Genomic DNA, 24692 nt, shown 5'->3' with positions numbered 1-24692 from the left:
TTGCGAGATGCAGAAATATGAGCCCTGTTCATTTGAATGGGGTCATACACACGAGTGATGTTCTCCTACGACACAGTGCTGCGATGCTAGGCATGAAACACATCGCAGCATGTTCTATCTCCCTGCAATACTGCCCATTGTCTTCAATGGGAGAACTCCGCGATCCTCTGCCACGGCATGCAGAGCCGCTGCGGGGATGATGGGAACCCCGCAGTGATGCGAGGCTGTTTTCAAATGAAAGCATCTTGCATCACTGGAGATTTCACATGGATGACAGACGAAATATTTCCTGAGGTCGGTGACGGACAAGTGTATTTGGGCCACCTTTTTATTTCCGTAATGCCGATGGGTGTCTCAGCCTGACTGCGGCTCTCCTGGCCTGAGCATCAGACTCTTACAATGCTTAGTGGTTGGGCCTGGAGACCAACGGTCAGGCCGGGACACTCGTCCGTGTTACAGATGCCAAAATGTGGCTGGGATATGCTTGTGTGTCACCGACCTCTGGCTTTCTGATTTGCATACATTTCCCAGAGGAGCATTGCCTAAGTCTCCTTACTTAGCTTCTAGGTGTCCTCACACCCCTTCTCGGTGCTCTCCTTGGGGAGAGACTATACCATCCCCACTCACCCCCTAGGTGTCCCCACATACTTTTTGGGTGCTCTCCTTAAGGAGACACGACACCACTTTTGACCCAATTAAACATCATAAACACCACTGAAAACCATAAGCATATTGCTGTGAAATGTCGCTGTTTTGCGATAGTTTTCAGCCGATTGGCTTCTTTTCTGTTCCCGACCCTGCTCTGTACAAACCCCCCACACATCCGATATACATGTATGTTGTGCGGTGGTGAGATCTCATGTAGTTCAGTGGGCTCTACTGGGCATCAGTGGTGGTTGTTGTACAGCAGATCTGGAATTGTCAAGGTTTCAGTTGCAAGCAAGAACCACAATGCAGGTATGAAGAGTGCCTTAGACCGCCATTCAAGCGCTCCATATTATGGCGCAGTATGGCCTCGTGTCTGTGGCATGAATACTTTCTGGCGATCGTGGATGAACTGCGGATCATCTGCGCAGAAGAAAAAAAAAAGGGCCTGCCTTCCCCCTCCTCGGTCACCAAGCAACCAGAGAGGTACCTGCCTACAACTCCGCAATTGAATTGCGGACGCATTGCGGTTCGCTCGCTTCCATAGAGATCTATGAAGCCCATCCGCGTGGAATCCGTGGTAAAATGGAACATGCTGCGATTTCTTTTCTGCATGTGGCATCTACAAATCAAATCCGCAGGTGTTAATTGAAGTGCGGACGCCCATGCTTCCCTATGGGCGGCCTGATCTGTAAATCGTCCGTGTGGTTGTCCTGCACGGATTCCACAATTCAAATCCGCCCGTGGACGCTGGGCCGCTGGCAGCAGCCAAGAACAGGACTGACTTCTCACTGAATCTGATTCAGTTCTTATGGTTGCTCATGTGGTGCCAACATATTGTGGAGCCAGCACTGGCATCAGTCCCTGCCCTCGAGGTCTGTCCTCACATCATAGTGTCGCAAACCGTGGCAATCACAAGATCGCTCTACCTGGAAAGCGTTTGGCGCGGACTGCGGAGGCCGGCAGGGGGAGGGGCCATCCAGGTGGCTATGGTTTTAATTTATTTCGATGCATTTCACAGAATAGGCTTTTGTGGGGGTTTTTTCAATTTCTGCCTCTCCACCATTAAATGGGCGTCCGGCCCCTGCCCTAACATCGTGTACCCTGAGACTCCCTGAAGTTTCTGGGACTGAATCTAACATGGCCCACAGGCGCCACCAAAAAGTTTTCTCCCCCACTAAATGTTCTCCAGTCCCCCCGAGCCTCTCCAGCAGATGTCCGGCCTCATGAGCCCCCTGAGCTGTGTATCACTGTGTGTTACATGGCCGCCATCCTGCACTTGTATCAGCAGTCTTCTGCGAGGGACCCCACTAGTGCACACGAGCCCGCTGCTGCCGGCAGCCCCAGCCCACCGCGGACCCCTCAGCACTGGCAGGCAGCGTGGTTTGGCCCCTCTCTCTCGCCGTCTATCGGTCGCAGCGTGCTGATGTCGCCGTGCGTCATCTCTAGGGCAGCGGAAAATGGCGGAGTCTTTACCGGAGCCTGGACGGTACTTGTGTGATAACTGTCCGGCGGAGCTGAGGAGCCGCGTCCCGGTGAGAGAGGGGTTACTGCCGGGACGGGTGAGCCGGCAGGGCGCAGGTGGGGCAGCCGTGCCGGGCGGTGGGATCCCCGCAGCATCCCAGGCAGCACAGACCCGTCATGTCTGCTCAGTGGCTGCGGGGAGCGGGGCAGCCAGTGCCGGCACCTAGGCCTCAGCAGGCGGCAGCTGGACGGGGAGAGGCCGGCCGCTATCCGTTACTGGTCTGCAAGAGGCTGTAGGGTCAGCTCTGGGGGCCTCCGTCCTCCCCGCAGCACAGGATCATCTGAGGGGATCCCCTCCCCCCGCAGCTGCAGGCTCATCTGGGGGGCCACCATCCCACTGCAACTACAGGCTCATCTGAGGGGATCCTCTCCCCCCGCAGCTGCAGGCTCATCTGAGGGGATCCTCTCCCCCCGCAGCTGCAGGCTCATCTGGGGGGATCCCCCTCCATGCAAAAACACATGCCACAGCGCATCGTATCTGAATGAGGTAGATTTGCGCGAGCGTCTGCACGGTTTTTGCGCACCCCTTCTATACGCTAAGGGGCTCTTCCGCCTAATGAGGTCCAGATATGCCCTTTTTTCATGTTTTGCGCAGTGTTTCACGCGTGCCCTGGCATTTTCGCGCATCGACTTCCATAGTGGCCTTTGCTGTGCAAAACGTAAAAAGATAAAGGAAGTCCTACTTCCACGTGTGCGAAATGCATGCAAACCGCGCTCATGAGAGCGAGCCCGTCGAATTGACTGGGTTCTTCTTTCTGTGTTTTGCGCACGTATATTTTGTGCGTGCGAACCCAATCGTGTGAAGAAGCCCTGACTGACCTTTATATGGGGGTTTTAGTGTAGAATTTCGTGTCTTAGGTGTGGATTGTGGAAACCTCCCGCTGGTGTGAGAGCGCCCTGAAGGAGCGTTGGCTGCGTGCACACCTGCGGCAATCGCACGCCAGTTTTGTGCGTTGTGAGACCCATAAAATCCGGCAGAATGCGAACATGTTCCTGAACGCAGTCACACGGGCAGCTTTTATTGCCTCACAGCGACGCTGTGAAGTCAGTGGGAAACATTTGCTGGTCCCCCGCCACGTGTCAGACGAGCGCCGGAGGATCGGAATTTCACGGAAGGAATGCAAGTCATTTTTTCATGAAAAACTCCTCCCATCCACGGGTAAAGAACGCACGTTGGCAACCGCAACGTCGGCCTGAGTCTAACGGCCCGATATCACACTCGCCGTCTGAAATTATCCCGATGCGGCCGGCACACGGGCGGGTTGGGTTCCACATGCGGAATCCCGCAGCAGAACCCGGCCCTGGGAGCAGCGGCATCCGCGCCTTTCCTTTTCTCCATCTGTACTGCGGCTGGTCCGCACGGCTCGCAGTCGGATATGTGCAGTAGAGTTTTTTTTATTTTTTTAAGTCCTGCTTTTTCCGTGGACGGGCCGTGGATCAGATGGCTTCCGTTGACTTCAATGGGAGCCATCCGCGCAAAAATTGAGCATGCTGCTATTTTTTTTTCCTCCGTGAGCAGCAACCTTAATTGGTTTCTGCTTGTGTGCAGGAAGAATCTATTCCCCATGGCAGGCGATGGGCGCTATTTTCTGTTGAATCCGCAGGCAGTCTCCCGCTCCAGATTCCGCAATGCAAATCCACCTGATTGCAACCGGGCTTATTGGGAAGTAGGGTGAGGACAAACCACAGGCAGTGGCTACTCGCATCACATCTCTAATGGACTCGGCATATACGTTAAACTACATGAAACAAAGCCTACAAAAGTTTAAGCATATTTGTGTTGTTTTTTAAATATCCGTTAAACATATAGGCCGCTCTCACACGTTCAGATTTCAATGTCAGGATCCGTGATCGTCTCCCGCGCAGACGATCCGGGGTATTCCACACCCATTGAAACTATAGAACTGTCTGTTTTGATTCCAGAGTGGAGCTGCCATAAAATAACTGGCCTGCCGTCGTTCCTCTTTGCCCCACTTGGGTACTAACCACAGCGTACAGCGCCCGCCCCACCTGCCGCGGTGGAGATGCTCTCACCTAGTCGTCCAATCGGCACGGTTTGGTCCTTCTCAAAGTCACTCAGATCCTTTAGTTTGCCCATTTTTCCTGCTTGCAATCATCAACCTCCAGAGCTGACGCTTCACTTGCTGCTTCATATATCCCATAGCGGGTGCCATTGTCACGAGATAATCCTGCTATTCCCTGGCCGTGGTTGTAGGCTATGGGCACTAGTAGCATATCCTCTTGGTGCAATATGTAAAGTATGATAGAGTAGACATCGGAATACTTCTCTATTTCTTTTACAGCTGAGATGAGTCATTGCCGTAACTACTTCATCCTCTCATGAGATAAGTGCTGTATTGTATGGAGCATGCTCCTGACACTCCTCATATTATTACATGCAGGTTCAGCTCCTTGATGCAGAAGGACTAGAACATGAGGTGGACGAAGCCGAAGAGAACGAGTCCCCTGAACAGCGGGCCCGGAGACCCATGAATGCATTTCTTTTATTCTGCAAGCGCCATCGTTCTCTTGTGCGCCAGGAGCACCCCCGTCTGGATAATCGCGGTGCCACAAAAATATTGGCAGACTGGTGGGCTTACCTGGACCCCAATGAGAAGCAGAAGTACACTGACATGGCAAAGGAGGTTTGTATGCATGCAATGTCCGGGGAGCTTATTTGGCTAACCCCCTGCCCGGGGTAACCGGGTGGGCTGTACATCCTCAGCTAGCACGTTCATCTTAATAGAAATATAGGACATTCTTTAGGAGTTTTTTTTTCCTTGGTTGGCTTCCATCACTTAACCCCTTGAGTGGCAGGTTTCCTACCACCCTGTCGTGCCCACCAGGGCAGGTTTTTTAAAATGGTCTAATCATTGAATTTCAACTAATTTTGCAGTTGCGTCCCAAGAGCCATAACTTTTTCATTTTTCCATTGACACGGCCATATGAGGGCTTGTTTTTTGCGGGACAAGTTGTGATTTTTTTAAACGGGGGAGGAAAAAAAGAAATGGGGAAAAAAGAAAAAAAGGGGCCATGTCATTAAGGGGTTAAATAATGTATTAAAGGGGTTGTCCCGCGAAACAAAGTGGGTCTATACACTTCTGTATGGCCATATTAATGCACTTTGTAATGTACATTGTGCATTAATTATGAGCCATACAGAAGTTATTCACTTACCTGTTCCGTTGCTAGCGTCCCCGTCTCCATGGTGCCGGTCTTCTCCTTTGCTGAATGGGGCCGCTCATGCCGGAGAGCTGCTCCTCGTAGTTCCGCCCCGTCACGTGTGCCGATTCCAGCCAATCAGGAGGCTGGAATCGGCAATGGACCGCACAGAAGACCTGCGGTCCACCGAGGGTGAAGATCCCGGTGGCCATCTTCGCAAGGTAAGTAAGAAGTCGCCGGAGCGCGGGGATTCGGGTAAGCACTATCCGTTTTTGTTTTTTTTTAACCCCTGCATCGGGTTTGTCTCGCGCCGAGGGGGGGCTATTGAAAAAAAAAAAAAAACCCGTTTCGGGATAGGGAGACAAGTGTTTTTATTTTTTTAAATAATTTTTAACCTTTTTTTTTTTTTTTTTTTTACATTTATTAAAAAAAAAGAATTTTTTTTTGTCCCTTTAGGGGACTTCCACAGGGACCCATCAGGACCCCCTGATCACATTCCGGGGGTCCGATGGTGACAGCCCTTTACATGCTGCAGTGACAGCCCTTTACATGCTGCAGTCACATAGACTGCAGCATATAAAGGGTTAACACAGCAGAGATCGGAGGTTTTCTCTGATCTCTGCTGTAAGAGCAGGTACCTAGGTGTCCTCTCACAGCCAAGCACCAAGCTCTCCCTGCCACAGAGACCATCGGCTTGCTTCCGACAAGCCGATGGTCTCTATGGCAACCTGTAAACAAGCAGGAGATTGCCGGCATATCGGCAATATCTTCTGCTGGTTTTTCACTGCTCTGTGTGGGTCTGTGCAGGCAGAGCACACTGTCACAGCTTGTGGCATTGTGCTCTGCAGCTCCCATAGTGATACATAGCCCGGTTGCTATGAGCAGTGGAGCTGCTCCCGGAAAATTTCCGGGCGTGCCACTCAAGGGGTTAAAGGAAAACTTACAAATACTACTATGAACAAGCCCCTTTGAGATGAGTAGATTGTGAAGGGAATAACATTAAAATAAATAGTATTAATGACACCAACCCTCCTCTTCGGTTGGCGTCAGCTTTGGGTTATTTTCTTTCTTATGTATGTATTGTTTTATTCTGTAATTTTTATTTACTCATGTATGTAATTATTCTTTTTACTATCTATGTCCCCCATGACGTCCTATAAGACCTCTGGGGGACATTCACATGTTTTTTTTTTATTTGATGTTTTTCCACTGTAGCTGGGGCATCCATAGGAGTCCCAGTTACAGGGAGAAACATCCCCTGCAGTGACATTAGTCACTGGCAGAGCTGATCAGGGTCTAGTATAATCCTGCAGCTCTGCTGTTACAGGGGATCCTGGCGGTCACATGACCACCGGGCTCGTGTAGTGGAAGAAACACTTTCACTTAAGTACATATACCTTTTTATGTGTACTAAATAAAAGAGGAGGCAGAAAGGGTTAAACCCCACTTCTCTCTCCTCCTACGGGTTCTCAGCTGTGACTAACAGCTGACAACTCGTCATGCTTCTGATTGATTACAGAAGCAGGAGGCTTACATACTGCTGGTCTTCAAGCCCGGGACCAAGCGCTGTATATTTGCAGTGCTTGGTCCTAAATGGGTTAAAGGAACTCTGGCTGGCTACAGTATCTTTACTTTGTTTCACATAGGCTCCCATCCACAGATATGGTTCTGGGCTTGCTTGCCACTCAGTATGCTAATTACAGGTGGGCTGTCTGATGATTGGTTCACTTCTGGCTAATGTCCTTTCCTCTCGCACTAAACAACCCACCCTTGATTGTTGATGGGCGTCTCGCTCTCTGGCCACTGGAGACGTCTTGTGTCCCATGTATTGCGCTGCAGGATTGGCATGTGCTGTGACTCCCCTGGCTACTAAGGCGATTTATTAATTTTCTCATTTTTTATTTATTTTTTTTAAATTAAAGTAATAAAACCTAAAAACTATACACTTGGTATTGCCGCTTTGGTACTGACCCACAGAGTAAAGTTAACATGTCATTTTTGCTACACCTTAAATATCATGAAAACAAACCCGTAATGTCACCATTGTGGGGGTTTTTTCCATTTCATTCCACTTTAAAACTTTTTGTTTTTTTAAACTTTTTAAACACCTAAGTACTATTAAGAAATACAGCTAATCCCACCAAGAAAATCGCTCGTACGGGTATGTGGACAGACACATAAAAACATTATTGCTCTTGAAAACTGGAGATGAAAAAAATGAAAAGGAAAATTCGAGAAATTGCTGGTGATTTTATGGTTAAAGGAGTTTTCTCGCAAAATGTGACATTTTTCGAAGCCTCTGTGTCCTCCTTCACTAACCTAAATGCAGCATCTGACATTGGTTTGTGTTCTCTTTCAGTATTTGCTTACTTTAGAAACTTGAGGTAGTTGATCCGTAGAGGGAGAGCAGCCTGAACGCTTCCCCATGTGACTACGGCCAAGGGTATAATGGTGGACACAATGATTGTCACCCACCTTTACTGGAGACGGGTTTTAATTTCCTGCACAAGCAAATATTTGTGGCTAGGTTTTCCTCCAATCCATCACTAGGTGGCGCTATTGGGACACGTAAGCCGTGTGTTCAGGCCGAGGCTTTTCTTTCCCCTTTTTTTTTCTACAGAAGCGAAAAGAGAAACTTGATGGCTTATCGTAGCAGAGGGAAAAGGTTTGTAGGCTTAAACCTATTTGTAGGCAGCCCCCCGGATTCCCCAAGTCTGCCCCAGTGTAAGTGACTCGAATTCGGTAAGCTATCATCTAAAGGAAGTAAATGTATCAGAATCAGGAAATGTCATTTGCCTATGGCAGAGTGCAGTGTGGGGTAGTGTGACATGTTGGTGTGGGAGACGTGCAGTATCACACTGCACCGTGCACAGACCCTGCTGATGCCGGCAGGCCATAAGATATAGTAGTACCGATGATGAGCCCTGCAGCATTAGCGGACGGTATCATTGCATACAATAGCAGATACGCATGTTGACTTTATTAATGTTTCATGAATTGCCTATTGTAAAGGCTGTTTTTGTCTGCTGATTGTCAACTGTTTGTATTTAGCCTCTATTTGTTTTCATAGATAGAAATATCAGTCTGATACAGAAGGCTTTGTGAGACTTAAATGGGGCCTAACTTTTCAGACGACCTTTCAGAATAAGCTGGCGCATGAGGAAAAACACTTTTTCTGTCACTTATATGACTTCTATCCTGTATTTTGCACATTTTCTCCCCCTCAGGGTGTGCATGCCCTACTTAATCCTCTTAGGGCTGATGGGAGGAGCCTGGCTGCTCTGCTGTGTTCTACATACTGGGCCACAGAGAGCTGCAGATCCTGCTCTCTAAGATTCATACAGGCAAGATTCAGACAGCATTAAATGTGGTTTCTGTCCGAGTCTGTAACTGAGCAAACTCGGACCCATTAAAATCAATGAGACTTATCAGATCAGTGATTTTCTTTTTTTTTTTAATTTTTATACAGACTGATTGCCATGTAAAAATCACAGCATGTCCTATTCTGGTCTTTTTCACAGATGAGCGTAGGACATGCCACGTGCAGTTTCCCACACATCGGACAGCACACTGACAGGTTGTCCAATGCATGTTGCGCAGAGAATTTCAGGTGCAAATCACACTCGACCATCTGGATGCGGCCTAAATCAGGATGATGCACACAGAAAACCTAAAAATATTATAGAGCACACAACTGAACAGTGGAGATGTGATTTCAGTAGCTAAAACAGTAAAAGGTGACCTACTATTAGCTTGCAGCCAGTATCTGTGTGAGTCTCTCCTTCCCCCTCCACTCTTCTCTCTATACATTTCAGTGAGCTTGATGACACAGCCCCCTCCTCCACCTATCTGGTATTTTTAAGTCTTGCATAGAAACCTATGAGAAAACCACCAGGAAAAAGCACCAAACCCCGAGAATGCTGTACTTGAGCAGAAATGCAAGAGCAGACAAAAACAAAAGTGATGTTTTACATATTTGACTGTAGACTTTTTAATGTAAAATTTGGCAGTCTGGTAGCAGTGTCTCGCCCCCTCAAAAAAACACCTCAAGCCATTGTGAGTGCAGCTTTGAAGGGGCTGTCTGTTTTCTGCATACGTTTCCAACATGTTAAAGCACTAGATTTCAGGGCTTCCCTTAACACACGTAGAGAGGTCTTTCCAGTATCTAGGAGTACCGCTGTAAACCAGCCTTCCAAATATGGCAGCAGTGGCCATTATTGTGCCATCCATAGTGTGTCTGTATTTTCTATGGTCACACTGTCCTCTTTGAAAGCTATGGACACTGGCTTGTTTAGCCAGCACAGGTACTCGGGGGCTTCTCCCTTGGGTTTAGGAAAGCCCTGAAGCATTCAGAGGTCTTCTCTGCCATTCCTGTAATCCAGTGTTCCCCAACTCCAGTCCAGAACCCCAACAGGTCATGTTTTCAGGATGTCCCCAGTCTTGCACAGGTGATGTAATTATTGTCGGTGCCTCAGACATTACCACAGGTGTTCTTACCATAGGATATCCTGAAAACATGACCTGTTGGGGGTCCCTGAGGACTGGAGTTGGGGACCCCTGCTGTAATCTATGCACTAAGCAGACAGCGACTACAGGCAGCAACACAAACCGTTTCTGTTTCATTTACGAGACTTATAAAAACTGCAATGAAAACGTTGTGGCCGATCGGGGGGCTGCTTTCATTTTCCAAATGAGAGCTAGAAATTGGTGACTTGCTTCTGGCAACTTGTGCAGTTTTGCCTTGGTTTCTGCCTCCTTCCTGTGTGTGCGTGTCTGTATATCCTCATTAGGATATGTCATTGATTACTTCAGTCTGTTAGCTCTGAGGTACAGAGGACGTTCACTAGGGTTATCTCTACCTCAGGTGGAGGCAGGGTGGATCTGAGGCCCCCTAACTTACTTTTTTCCTTTTGACAGAGCCATAATAGGGATGGGCCATATATGGGATGAGTTGTATGTTTTAGGGCTCCTTCACTCAGGCGTAAACATATTGGCGTGCGCCTTAGCGATGCGGTTTTGCGGAATGAACAATGCTCTCTTTTGCTCGTGTTTAGGCGTATTGCACTCTACGTTTTCCACCAGCAGTGCATGCACATTTGCACAAAGAAGGCACAGCTCCAAACCGCTAATTAGTTCCAGATGTGTTTGTTTTCCAGTGAAATTACGCAGCGTATTATGCATCTTATTGCACGTGCATTTCCCCCCTTTCCCATTGACTTCTCTGGGGACCTTTAGTATGCAAATGCACAGAAAGGTAGAGCCTGCTCCGTTGTGTTTTTTTGCACAGCTTAACCCCTTCCCGCCCCAAGACTTAAGGGTACATCATGGGAGCGGGGTACTTCCTGCAAAATGACGTAACCTTACGTCATGGGGATAGTGCGAGATCATAGCAGATCTCGCGCTATCCCGCAGCAGAAGCCGGCTCCTCCCTCCCCGCTGTTAACCCCTCCCCGCTGTTAACCCCTTCCCCGCCGCGATCTACTTAGCGCTCCCTCTGTGACTCCAGCCCGGCTGGTTGCTATGGCAACAGGACGCCAGATACCGGCGTCCTGTATTGCCATAGCCTGCGATAGCTATAGTAAGCGATAAGACATGGCAGGAGAGAAGTCCTGCGATGCCTTAACGCAGCGGTCTGCAGTCCTGCTGTGTAAGTCCTTCAGAGGAACACAGATGGTGTAAAAATAAGAGCAAAATAAAGTACAAAAAATAAAAATGTAAAAAAAAAGTTAATCCTTTTTTTTTATGCTTTTTCTCATATTGGCATAAAAAATTTTTTTTAAAATTAAAAATCCCACATATTTGGTATTGACGCGTCCGTAACGACGTGCACAATGAATTGAACACGCTTTTTATCCTGCACGGCAAAAAGCGTTTAAAAAAATGCTAAAAAACTGAGGCAAAATGCTAATTTTTAGCATTTTGCCTCCCAAAAAACACAATAAAAGTGATTTTAAAAAACATGTGTACCCCAAAAGGCTACCAATAAAAACTACAACTTATCTAGCAAAAAATAAGCCCTCAGAGAGCTCCGTCCATGGAAAAATAAAAAAGTTACAGGACTTTGAATGCAGTGAGTTAAGAAAAAAATAATGATTTAAAAATGTAAAGTCTGTCATTTATGCTCCATAATTAACGCTTTAAAAAAAATTTAAAAATCTATGGCAGAATTGATGCGTTTTCTCTCCCTACGATCATAAAAGAAATAATAAAAGTTTTACAATATAGTCTATGTATCCAAAAATGGTACCAATAAAAACTACAGTTCGCCACACAAAAAACAAGCCCTTGTTCGGCCGCGTCGACGGAAAAAATAAAAAGTAATGGCTTTTGAAAAATGCAGATGAAAAAATACCAAAAAACCTTTGGTCCTCCACGCCAAAATAGGCCATGTCATTAAGGGGTTAAACATATTTTTGCAAGGTCTTGCTTTTATGGTATTTGTGATACAGTACAAAAGATATTAAAGGGGTTGTCTCGCGAAAGCAAGTGGGGTTCAGCACTTCTGTATGGCCATAATAATGCACTTCGTAATATACATCGTGCATTAAATATGAGCCATACAGAAGTTATTCACTTACCTTCCCTGCGCTGGCGTCCCCGTCTCCATGGCTCCGTCTAACTTCAGCGTCTAATCGCCCGATTTAGACGCGCTTGCGCAGAAGGGTCTTCTGCCTTCGAGTACTGAAGTACTCAAATAGTGGTGCTCGATCGAGTAATTACTCGAAACGAGTACGAGTTCGCTTGTTTTGTTTTGCTTTTTATGTGAAAACTGGGAAAGTTTTTTTTATAAACTTTTTAGATTTTTTAATGTCTAAAATTTTTTACCAAACATTTTTTGAACTTGAAGATTTTAAACTTGAACAAGCGCTCACTTGCATTACTGTATATTGTACATTTAAGTGCATCTATTAGAGCCCTGGAAGCCTCACAAGGCTCCAAACTGTCTTAGCAACCCATGATGGCATCGTGGGAGAAGCCGATGAAACACTGGAGGGAGCCTCCCCCCTTCCATCTGCCCTGCTGCTTAGATCCCGTGGTCAGTTTTCCAGGCAAAATTCTATTGATGACCTATCCTCGGGTTTAGGTGAGCAATAGGTGATTGGCTGGGGTCCGCTGTTCGGACTACAGCTTATCAGACACCTGCTGTCAGTACGGCAATCACGGGTTGGAGAGGAAGCCACTGCTTTGATCACTTTGTAGTGGCCGGCGCTTGTAACTGCAGGTGCAACTAGCATTTTTTTCAGTGAAAGCTGCTCCTACAGTTTCATATGATGGCCGCTGTATGGGGCGGCGGAGCAGCTTTTCTCCAACCCTTGTGGCGCAGACAGCAGGCGTCTGATTGTCCAGAGTCTTGTACGGCAGACCACAGCCAATCAACTATTGATGATCTGTCCTGAGGATCACTAATCAATAATAGTATTTTGCCTGGAAAACCTCTCGAAGCCATCGTTAAACTGGTGTGACTGGACTAGTTGTGACTGCGGACATTACTGATGACCTCTAGTATAAAACAAGCTCGGCTCCACCCCTGACTGATATATCTGTTTATAGGCCATTAGGGGTTCATAATATTTCCTGCTTAGTCTAACTTTAGGCATTTTTATGTGGTTAGTATAAATAAGTAATACCATTTAATACATATTTTAACCTTTTAGTGATGAAGCGTGTTTACGCCTTAATGACCAGGCCAAATTTTGAAAAACCGATGTGTCACTTTAACATAGAATAACTCCGTAAATGTTTTGCACCATTTTCAAGTGATTCTGACATTTTTTTTGCCTCATATTGTACTTCATTTAGGTGGTAAAAATAGACCAATAGAACCTGTGTATATTTATTGAAAGCGCCAAAATTGGAGAAAATTTTTTAACAATTGTCTTTTTTTTCATATTTTCTTTCCAATGATTTTTATTGTTATTTTCAATAACATACTGGTGTAATTATGGTTGCGGACATCAGTATTAACCCCTTAGTGACCGCTATCGCGTTTTTACGTCCTGCCGCTACAGGACGTTTATGGAGGGAGATAGCGCTGCTATCTCCCTCCATGCATCACAGGTGTCAGCTCTATATTAAAGCTGACACCTGCTGGCAATAGCCGTGTTCGGCCAATCTGGATTGTTAACCCTTTAAATGCCACTGTCAAATCTGACAAATATAATACAGATAAAATATTCTATCGCTTTTCCAGTTTGGTGCTATCAGAAGACCGGAAGCGTGAAGAACATGGCATGTAATAGCTCTGAAATTCAGTGGGAGGATGTCCATGCCGAGCAGCAGAAGGGCCAGGCCTGGACTACTTTTAAAATGGGGTGAAGGGGAGAGTAAATTCAAGAGACAGAACAGCGAACCCCATAGACTAGAAATAAGTCGGCAACTCCAAAAGATATGTAAGAGGGTGCCCCTATGCCCGCAGCCTCTCCAGCATAGAAGCGAGGTGTCGGTAAAGAGATGTGCAAGTCTATCCAAACTGAACCCCACCAATACTCTACAAAAAAACAAATGCATATTTTCAACTGCAGTATGTCAAATATGTGCAAGGATACTGTAGACATTTTTGATGTCATATTCATATATATATATATATATATATATTTCCAACTGTTTACTTCAGTCTGAAAGCACATTTGAAAAACTTTGAGGAACATTTTTACGGATTTTAGAGCGGATTTCCCGAGCGGAATTCCCGCCTGCAATCTTAAGCCCAAGACTAAGCAGCAAAGTGAATGAAATTTGCTAAAATCTCTTCCACGCTGCGGCCAAGCTGCACTGAAACTGACATGCCACGCAGAATTCAAATCTGCGGCATCTCAATTGTATCACCGTTTCCGCTGCGGGTTCTCTATGGGGAGAGATGGCTGCAGTGGAATAAGCCGCTTTTAAAACTTACACCAAATGTCTCAGGACTGCAGCTGTGGAAATCTTGTGAAATTTCTGCGCGGTCCCGCTGCGGACATTCCCTGAGATTTCCTACCCGTGTGAATCCAGCCTAAGAGAAGATGAAACAGGAAGAACTTTCACTTATACATTGCCTTACACTGATCGCCGTTACTCATTGAATAACGGTAATCATGTGACTGGGGAGCGCTCAGTGCAGCCTCTGGTCAGCTGATTGCACTCCCCGAACCCACAGCTGTATTCTGATGCAGCGACCTAAAAGGACGGTGCCTCAGAATAAAACCCCATAGTCACAGCCATAAAAAGGAGTATGGACAGTCACTAAGGAGTTAAATATGTTGATGTGCTCAAGCACTTTTCTGCTGCTTTAACCCTTTCAGGACCCGGGGGTCATTAAAGCATTTTGGGCTAATACAGTCTAAGGGCTTATTCAGACGACCTTATATCGGCCGGGTATTCACGCCGGCCGATATACGACATCTCTTTCTACAGGGGGAGGAGGCTGGAAGAGCCATGAGCAGTGCTTTGAGCTCCCGCCCCCTCTCTGCCTCCTCTCCACCCATCTGCACTATTTGCAATGAGAAGAGGCGGGGCGGGGCGAAGTTCCTGGAATTAGCTCCGCCCCATTCCGCCTCCTCTCATTGCAAATAGTGCAGAGGGGGGGAGAGGGGGCGGGAGCTCAGAGCACTGCTCATGGCTCTTCCAGCCTCCTCCCCTTGCAGAGAGGGACGCCGTATATTGGCCGGCGTGAATACGGCGTCAATATAGGGTCGTCTGAATAAGCCCTAAAGCTGACACAAGTTGGAAAATGGACACTAATATGGTTGGTATATAATCAATTAATTTTGCCACATCTAATAATCCTCTAATTCTCCCGACTATGAAGATGTGAGATGTGCGCACATTACTGAATGCTGCTCTAAACAAAGCTCTCTATGGAGGATTCCAGCCTGTCCCCATGAGCGGCTAGGATGGGGCATCTGGGGATTACTTCCTGTGTGGTTGGGAAGCCTGCATTCTGCATGTGGGCACATTGAGGCATTCTGGTATGGCATCTTGGTTTACCCTGAATGCATGATAGGCGCTTTGGTCATTGTTTTTGTTTTTATTCTGTGATTTCCTTTTTGTAAGCAGAAATGGTTCATTTTTAATTTTGGGAACCTGGCACTTAAATTCGATACCATTTTTGCCATTTTGCTAACTAGCACAATTATTTCACCACTTCTTCTTCACATTAGTAACTTAACTCATCGCCACGACAGCCCAGTCCACAGGATTGTAAGGTTCTGTTAAAAGTAATCAGACATCAAATAAGCAGATTAGAGGTGTGAAGGGGTTAATGAGATTTTGATATTCTGTTCATATTCCTTCTTAAGCCTCGTTTACACACATCGATTGTCGTTTGATGCGACAACCTTCTTGATGCGGCGTAAGGATAACCTCACCATTTCCTTCGGTTGCTGGGTCGTTTGGTAGTGTTTATATGTAAGGTGGACTAGGATAAATGAAGGACTGTTTGCTCAGGTGGGCGACTTAACTACTGTGAAGAAAAAGCCATTGCCTACTGTGGCAGTACATGGATTGGCTTTGGAATGAGTCATTGTGTTAAGCTGGGCAAACAGTCGCCCCTCCTCTCAAGTTGTTTGAACGACTGCTGTTTAACCCCTTAATGACATGGCCTATTTTGGGCTTAAGGACGCAACAATTTTTGTTTTTTGCGTGGCGAACTGTAGTTTTTATCGGCGTCATTTTTGGGTACATTAACTATATTGTAAAACTTTTTTTTTTTTTTTTTTATGATAGGGAGAGAAAACGCATCAATTCTGACATAGATTTTTTTTTTTACAGCGTTAATCATGCAGCATAAATGAGACATTCTGTTTTTTCTGCGGGTTGGTACCGGTTACAACGATACCAAAATTCTTACATTTTTTTTAGGTTTTTCCACTTTTCTGCAATAAAAACACTTTTTTTGGAAATCTTTTTTTTTTTTTTCTAAATCGCTGCATTCAAAGTCCTGTAACTTTTTTATTTTTTGTTGTACGGAGCTTTGTGAGGGCTTATGTTTTGCGAGACGAGCTGTAGTTTTTATTGGTACCATTTTGGGGGTACATACGGCTTTTTTGATCACTTTTATTGCGTTTTTAGTGAGGCAAAATGCTAAACATAAGCATTTTGCCTCAGTTTTTTAGCGGGTTTTTTTGCGGTTTTTTTCCGTGCACAGTCAAAAGCATGTGCAACTTATTGTACGCGTCGTTACGGACGCAACAATACCAAATATGTGGGGTTTTATTTTTTTTTTATGCTAATCTGAGAAAAAGCATAAAATGTTTTTTTTAATCTTTTTTTTTTTTTTTTTTTTTTTTACAACATTTGTGTCCCCCTGGGGGACTTTGACCACTGCCTTGATGATCGCTGCCATAAGGCATGGCAGACCTACTACTCTGCCATGCCTTATCGCTTATACAGCGATCTCAGGCATTGGTAACACTCTGTGAACTCTTTCCCTGCCGCGATCTACTTAGATCGCGGCAGGGAAGGGGTTAACAGCGGGGGGCGCATCTCCGACGCTGTTGCAGCGGGACGCCGGCTCCTGCTGCGGGATAGCGCCGGACCATATGTGATCTCGCGCTATCTCCAGGACGTAAGTTTACGCCCTGTTGCGGGAAGTACCCTGCTCCCAGGACGCCCTGCAGCGGGAATGGGTTAAGCCTAACGACAAGTGAACGAACTAGCGTCTATTTTTATACAGGCTGAAACTCGACGACCACCAACAACAAGTGAACGAAGAGTGCACGATGGCTTCTTGTTAACACGTAACGATTATCGCTCACTTTCACTTCTTTGAACCAACTTTGAGCGATAGTCGTTGCATGTAAATGGGCCTTAGTATAGCTTCCACAAACACAAACTGTATAATATCTTTTAATGAGAAATCATTGAAATCTCAGACTGGTCTATTTTATGTACTCCAGTAATACAAAAAAAGTTTTATAGATGTTTTTTTTTTTTCTTTTCTAAAACAGCAATAAATTTGAATGAGAAATACGTACTTTCCCTTATGAGTCGACATCCACCCCTCAGTATATAATTAGGTTATCAGGCTGTCGGACTCCTAATTATGCTTGATTCACGTTTTAATATTGTAGTACTTCATTAATTCCGCTTTAGCGTACTGGATATTTATGTATCTTTTGTGTTCTTTTATCCTCCCAGTATAAGGATGCATTTATGAAAGCACATCCAGGTTACAAATGGTGCCCAACAACTAATAAACCCATGAAAGCCCCTACTACTGTCACAACCAGGAAAAAGCTTTGGCCTTACCCTCAAGAGCCAGTGAAAGAATTACCCAGCTCCAAGATAGTCTCGAAGGAAGAAGAAATGCCACAGCTAAATTTTGGCATCGCAGGTAAGTTGACACTTGTGATTCTAAATACTTATACCAGTGCCCACGGACGTATTTGCACTGCGGGATCTGGAGCGAGTGTTCGCCTCCGGATCCCACAGCGAATACTGCCCATAGACATGCTTTGCAAAACTCTTTTCCATGCCCACGAGTGGAAATCGACTGTGATTTTCCACTTACAAGGGCAAAATCGCAGCATGTCCTATTCTAGTGTGAGCCTCGCACGGACGGCTGCCATTGCAGTCAATGTAAGCCATCCGTCCCGCAGCGAGTCGCTGTGGATCTGCATCATGGACAGCTTGTCATTCTCTGCACTGCGTGTGTGCGGTGGCGAGCTAGCCGGCACATTCACAGAGCAGAGAGAAGGCAACTTGACCGGTACGTGGGGGGTCACCACTGGGGCACAGGGTCTGATTCCGTTGCAAGATTTTACAGTCGGAATCCGACCCAGCAATAATCATTTGGCCACTGTGGGAGTCTTGCAGGTTTAGTTTGCCTGCTTTCAGTTTTTTAGGATTAGTATAACGTTTTGTTTTCAATGACATTCTAGAGAATTGTGTACGTCCATCCTTGTGGTAGTGGTCTGGTGTAAGCCCCTCCTTGCTTCAGGAGAACTGTACTTCTGTGCGGTTATGCCAAATTTTATGTGGAGGAGCTTTATTGAAATACAAACATAGTAACATAGGATGTAAGGCTGAAAAAAGACATATGCCTATCCAGTTCAGCCTATTACCCCCCCCCCCCCTCCCAATGTTGATCCAGAGGAAGGTGCAAAAAACTCAATGAGGTAGAAGCCAATTTTCTCTATTTAAAGGAAAAAATCCCTTCCTGACTCCAATCTGGCAATCAGAATAATCCCTGGATCAACAACCCTTTTGAAGTTATTAATGATTATAACTAGAGATGAGCGAGCGTACTCGGATAAGCACTACTCGCTCGAGTAATTGGCTTTATCCGAGTATCGCTGTGCTCGTCCCTGAAGATTCGGGTGCCTCTGCGGCTGACAGGTGAGTCGCAGCGGGGAGCAGGGGAGAGCGGGCGGGAGAGAGGGAGAGAAAGATCTCCCCTCCGTTCCTCCCCGCTCTCCCCTGCAGCTCCCCGCTCCGTGCCGGCACCCGAATCTTCAGGGACGAGCACAGCGATACTCGGATAAAGCAAATTACTCGAGCGAGTAGTGCTTATCCGAGTACGCTCGCTCATCTCTAATTATAACATATTATATTGCATTGCTTAAGAAAGACATCCAGGCTCCTCTTGAACACATTTATCTTTTTATTTATTTATTTCCCCCCATCACCACGTCCTCAGGCGGAGAGTTCCACAGTCTCACTGCTCTTACAGTAAAGAACAATCTTCTTTCCTCTAGACGTAGAGGGCGCCCCTTGTTACTATCACAGTCCTGTGTATAAACAGATCATGGGAGAGATCCTTGTATTGTCTGATATATTCACACATACCGGTAGTTATAACTATATAACCTCTCTGACCCAAACCTCAGGTTTGACAATTGAGATGACCTAAAATGGTAACTAGGAGCCAAATTTCTCGACATCAGTGCTTTACTTACTAATGCTCTTCCCGCTAAATGGATTCCGCATCCCTGCTGCCATGTTTTAGTATCTAGTCGAATATATCTTGATATATCAGCTGTTTACAGACAGTAATATATATAAACTATATTATTGTAAAAAACAGCAGCTCAGTCTGAAAGGCTACATGAGTGAAAGCAGAAATGTGGCATTAGCATTGATGGGTGAAGAAAAACTCGCTTTCTCTATCAGCATATAGTTGGAGAATTGCCTCTTTTCAGTAATGTACCAAAATATTTGTGAGTGTGTGATTATATGTATAATTGCATTATAGTTCAGAAAATAAAGCCACTTTTTGAGGAGAAATTAATTAAAAGCGAAGACCTTTTTTTTTTTTTTCTCACTTAAAAAAAAAAAAAAAGATAACAAACAAGTAGAATAGCTATATTTGGAAACACCGTAATTAGAACGCATACAAATAACTTATTTCAGAATTTTTGTTGACTAGTGCACGAGGGTTAACAGAACAACTCTAGCAGAATTCTTTTCATTTGTATGCCTTCTAAAATAAAAATGACTAAATGTAATACACAAATATAGGAACGGCACGTAGGAAAGTACCAAAAAAGCAACATCTTATAAAGCAACGCAAGCCTAAAAATAACCCCTCCAGAATGAACGTACTCTGTGATGTGAATTTAGGTGATTTATGTTGTTACTTCCTGTCCCAGCTGACTTCTCAGCATTGCATTTGTTTGTTCCCCAGATCCGACACAGATGGGAGGACTGAGTATGCTGCTTCTTGCTGGGGAACATGCCTTGACTGCACACAGGGATCAAGCAATGGCTGCTCAAGTAGAAAACGAAGAGCCAGAGGTTTGTAATAACCTAATAACCGTGTCCCATGTCCTAAAGATAGAAGATTATTGGACACGCGGTACTAGATGTGCGAGATAATGAGACTGTCAAGTGCTGATCCTTAGTATGTTTGTGGTTGGCTTCTGAATTCTCCATAATTTTGTCCACTTATAGTCAGTGATCGTTGTGAAAAAGAAAATCACAGCAGACACAATTTGTCCATTTTTACGGAAGAGGGCACGCCATTCAATGTGCATGAAAATAACACAACGCCTTCATGGTGTCTGATAGTCTTTCTGACTTGATATTTTAACAGTCAGAATCAGCAAGCTCATGTGAATAAAGCCTATGGCTGCCTGCAGACGGCCGGGTCGGATCCGGCAGCGAGAATTCTCGCCGCGGGACCCAACCCGAGCGCCTGCAAAGAGCATCGCGTTCTCACCCACGCCCCGCAACTCCAGATCTTTCATGTGCATGCGCAGACCGGAGCCGGCGGCGGGTGAGTCACGTTTCTGTGCGGGAACATTCCGCAGTTTGTTTGCATAGGATTGCATTTGTTAACGCAATCCTATGCAGGCTTCCAGCGGCAGAAATCCCGCCGCGAAATTTCCACCCGTCTGCAGGCGGCCTAAGGCCAAATGCACTCGGGCGTATTTGCATTGCAGAATCCAGAGTGGGCGTCCGCATCCGGATTGCGCAGCAAATTCTGCCCACAGACATGCTTTTGAAAATAGCTTTTTCCTGTCCACGAGTGAAAAACAATCAATCAATCTGCTGTAAAATAAAACATGCTGTGATTTTCCCTCTGCGAGCGGAAAATCGCAGCATGTTCTATTTCTGAGCGGGTGGCTTTCATTGAAGTAAATGGAAGCCGTCCGATCCGTGGCCCTTCCGCACTGACATTGTGGAAAGGTCGCGGATTCCACATCATCGCCTAGCAATGGCGCGGCATTATCTGTACTGTGCATGTGTGCTGGCCAGCACATCCATATACTGATAAAGAAGACTGCAGACAGGTACGCGGGTGTCACCTGCATGGGCACATGAACGAGACCTGCAGGAAATGCCGCAATGTAATATCTCCTCCATGCTATAGAGAATTAGAGCAGCCAGGGTGGCTGTGACCCATGTGTTTACCAGGTGCTTCTAAATAACATCCGATATAGCACCTACTAGTGGTCAAGATTAGTATTACTGTATGTGGTCCGGTGCCCCCAACCTTCATCTGCTGTCGTACATTTTCATGTAAATTATATAGTACATTTTTTAAAAATGTATGCTCGCTGGTGATCTGATTGCTATGACCCTCAGGGATCATGGGAACACTGCACCTCCGAGTCCCCTAGTGAACCCCTTTAATGACTATTATGTGTTACTGTAGTTGATTTTAGTGTTTATATAGAAAGATCCTTGTGGTGGTATTAAATGTTTTTTTTTGCTTCAAGAAATAAGGGCTCTATACAGCTGTAGAAACAACGAATCCCACAGCAAGATACACCACTTTACATAAATCCCATATCCGCAAGTAACTTGGGGTACAAAAAGATATAGCCTAATACCTACATTTACCTCTTTACAATATCGGAGAGGATAACCTACTACAACAGAACTACCCACTGATAGAGCCTATAGCAGAGGAGACACAGCGATAGAGAAATGAGGGATGAAGACTCCTATTGCATCACCAATTACGTAACTCCATCTCTTAGCAAGTTAGGTAAAGTTAAATCAGATCAATCAAGCCAACTGGACCAAAGGACCACAAATTTCTTTATTGAACCTTTTTTTCAAATATATGTATCTTTCCACACTGATAAGCCAGTTAATTTTATTAATAAATTCTGTGGGGTGGAAGTGAGGAGGGGAGGGAGATTTCTGTGTCTATTTCTAAGACACTAGTTTTCTGACCACATCCAATTTTGTAGGCTCCGAAACAGGCAAGTCTTCCACATAGACCAGAATACATACATACGGTATTTGGGAGACAGATTGTATACAGAATTTATCAGGTCAATCACGCCCTCCCAAAATTGCATCAAGCTATAGAGATCTTTACATTTAAAGAATATCTACACCTTTTTTTTATGTACAGAATACTCAATTCTAGAAGCATTTTTGCAATGGGTTTTATTAGCCTGTTCTGTACATTTTTCTTACAAAGTCCCTCTTCTGCTATGCAGTTAGGTAAAGACGTAGCTGATAACTCTGTCTTCATAGAGCTCCATAACAGCTGCATGTGAGGACGCTCTAGATGTCTCTTCACCTGTTCTCTATTTAACAGCTGCAGACACAACTGTTCTGTTCACATATTAACGCTTATTAATTACTACTTGATATACCCGGCCTCGTCCGAGGTAATTTTTTTTTAAAGAAACGTTTATTTTGCCAAAAGACAAATATACAGTAACAGCAGACATCATAAAGAATGCACACCTTGCTGATACATTACAGTACATGAGAACTGAAAAAAAAAGACAAAAGTGAAAACACTGAGTGTCTCGCATATTCATGTGCATTTCTCATAAAACATAATACTTGGCTGTTCATTTTCACATTTATCAACTACTCCTAATGGATTAAACCCATACTAGGGAGGGCTCCTAGTCCGGAGCCCCAAGACACCAGGAGAAAAAGGAAGAAGGAAACAACAAGACAAAACAACCAAAAAAGGGGCAAAAAAATAGAACACCCCCCCCCTCCCTCCCCCTTAAACAACAAACCTGCGCGACTCTTAAAGAAAAAAAAAAAAGAATTAGCCTAAACAGTAGATCAGTTCAAGCGGGTATCCCTCACCATATCCATTCCCAATATCTAGACAGGCATCTCTGCTGCTGTTGCCGGACTCGCCCAAGGTAATTTGATACAGGTGTTTACATGTTTGCACAGAAATTTTATGAAGCCAAGGTTACTTTAGAGTAACCAAGGAATAAAATATGTATACACACAGAGGAGCGTTAGAATCTCCTCAGGCTGCATGTATGGATGCCCCTCTGCAGAATGTGCCACCCCTTCCTTTCTCCCCATTTAGGACCTAAAGAATGCTTGCACCAAATTTCACGCTTGTACGACACCAAGAAGTTACATTACATAGGGGTGCACTTACTTTTGCACTTAGCATTAAATAATCGAGTTGTGACCCCTTTTCTTTTCCTATTTACGACCTAAAGAATGATCATCCCAAATTTCATGTTTGCACGACATCGGGAAGTTTGAGAATCAGATTTGGTACATTACATAGGGGTGCCAATACTTTTGCAATTGGCATTTAATTCTCGAGTTGTGACCTTTTTACTTTTCTTATTTAGGACCCAAAGAATGCTCCTGCTAAATTTCATGCTTGTGCGATGTGGGGAAGTTACATTACATAGGGGGGGCAGGCCTTTTGCACTGAGCATTGCATAATCAAGTTGTGACCCTTTTACTTTTCCTATTTAGGACCCAAAGAACGCTCCTGCCAAATTTCATGCTTGTGCGATGTGGGGAAGTTACATTACATAGGGGGGGGGGGGGGGCAGGCCTTTTGCACTGAGCATTGCATAATCAAGTTGTGACCCCTTTACTTTTCCTATTTAGGACCCAAAGAACGCTCCTGCCAAATTTCATGCTTGTGCGACGCTGGAAAGTTACAATACATAGGGGGGGCAGGCCTTTTGCACTTGGTATTGAATAATCATTAGGACCTTAAGAAGGCTTGTGCAAAATGTCATGTTTGTACGACACCGGAAAGTTAGAGGATTAGTGGCAAGTCAGTGAGTGAGGGCTTTCACTGATGGATGGATTAAGTTCTTTAATTAATTATAATTTATTTTTAATAGCCTACCACCCCCGATGTGTTTTACACCTTTTCCGTCCCGCTCATATGCTACTGTCCCTAGGCGCTGTGAAGGAATCATAGAATGGTAGAGTTGGAAGGGACCTCCAGGGTCATTGGGTCCAACCCCCTGCTTAGTGCAGGATTCACTAAATCATCCCAGACAGATGTCTGTCCAGCCTCTGTTTGAACACTTCCATTAAAGGAGAACTCACCACCTACCGTGGTAACCTGTTCCACTCATTGATCACCCTCACTGTCAGAAAGTTTTTTTCTAATATCTAATTTGTGTCTCCTCCCTTTCAGTTTCATCCTATTGCTTCTAGTCTTTCCCTGTACAAATGAGAATAGGGCTGATCCCTCTGCACTGTGACAACCCTTCAGATATTTGTAGACCGCTAATAAGTCTCCTCTCAGCCTTCTTTTTTGCAAGCTAAACATTCCCAGATCCTTTAACCGTTATTCATAGGACATGATTTGCAGACCGCTCACCATCTTGGAACTCTTCTCTGAACTTGCTCCAGTTTGTCTATGTCTTTTTTTAAAGTGGGGTGCCCAGAACTGGGCACAGTATTCCAGATGAGGTCTGACTAAGGAAGAGTAGAGGGGGATAATGACCTCACATGATCTAGACTCTATGCTTCTTTTAATACATCCCAGAATTGTGTTTGCCTTTTTGGCTGCTGCATACATTGTTGACCCATGTTCAGTCTATGCTCTATTAGTATACCCAAGTTATTTTTTACATGTGCTACTGCTTAGCTCAATTCCTCCAATTCTGTATGTGCTTTTTTCATTTTTCTTGCCCAGATGTAGGACTTTGCATTCCTCCTTGTTAAATGCCATTCTGTTAGTC

The 24692-nt window shown here is 45.1% G+C and overlaps 1 protein-coding gene across 1 annotated transcript in view; it reads left to right on the top strand.

The window, feature by feature from the left end:
- Positions 1-1922: 1922 nt before the first annotated feature.
- Positions 1923-24692, top strand: part of BBX (BBX high mobility group box domain containing) — a 71340-nt gene continuing 48570 nt past the window's right edge. Inside the window, exons 1-4 of the mRNA XM_066578737.1 lie at positions 1923-2180; positions 4572-4814; positions 17446-17641; positions 19934-20043. Of these exons, the coding sequence (XP_066434834.1) occupies positions 2106-2180; positions 4572-4814; positions 17446-17641; positions 19934-20043 (624 nt within the window). The 5' untranslated portion in view covers positions 1923-2105. The remainder of the gene's footprint in view (positions 2181-4571; positions 4815-17445; positions 17642-19933; positions 20044-24692) is intronic.

Source organism: Eleutherodactylus coqui, chromosome 1 (genome assembly GCF_035609145.1).
Source record: "Eleutherodactylus coqui strain aEleCoq1 chromosome 1, aEleCoq1.hap1, whole genome shotgun sequence".
Classification (NCBI taxonomy): domain Eukaryota; kingdom Metazoa; phylum Chordata; class Amphibia; order Anura; family Eleutherodactylidae; genus Eleutherodactylus; species Eleutherodactylus coqui.
Note: the sequence above shows the minus strand (reverse complement) of the source record. Positions and strands in the feature narration are given on the sequence as shown.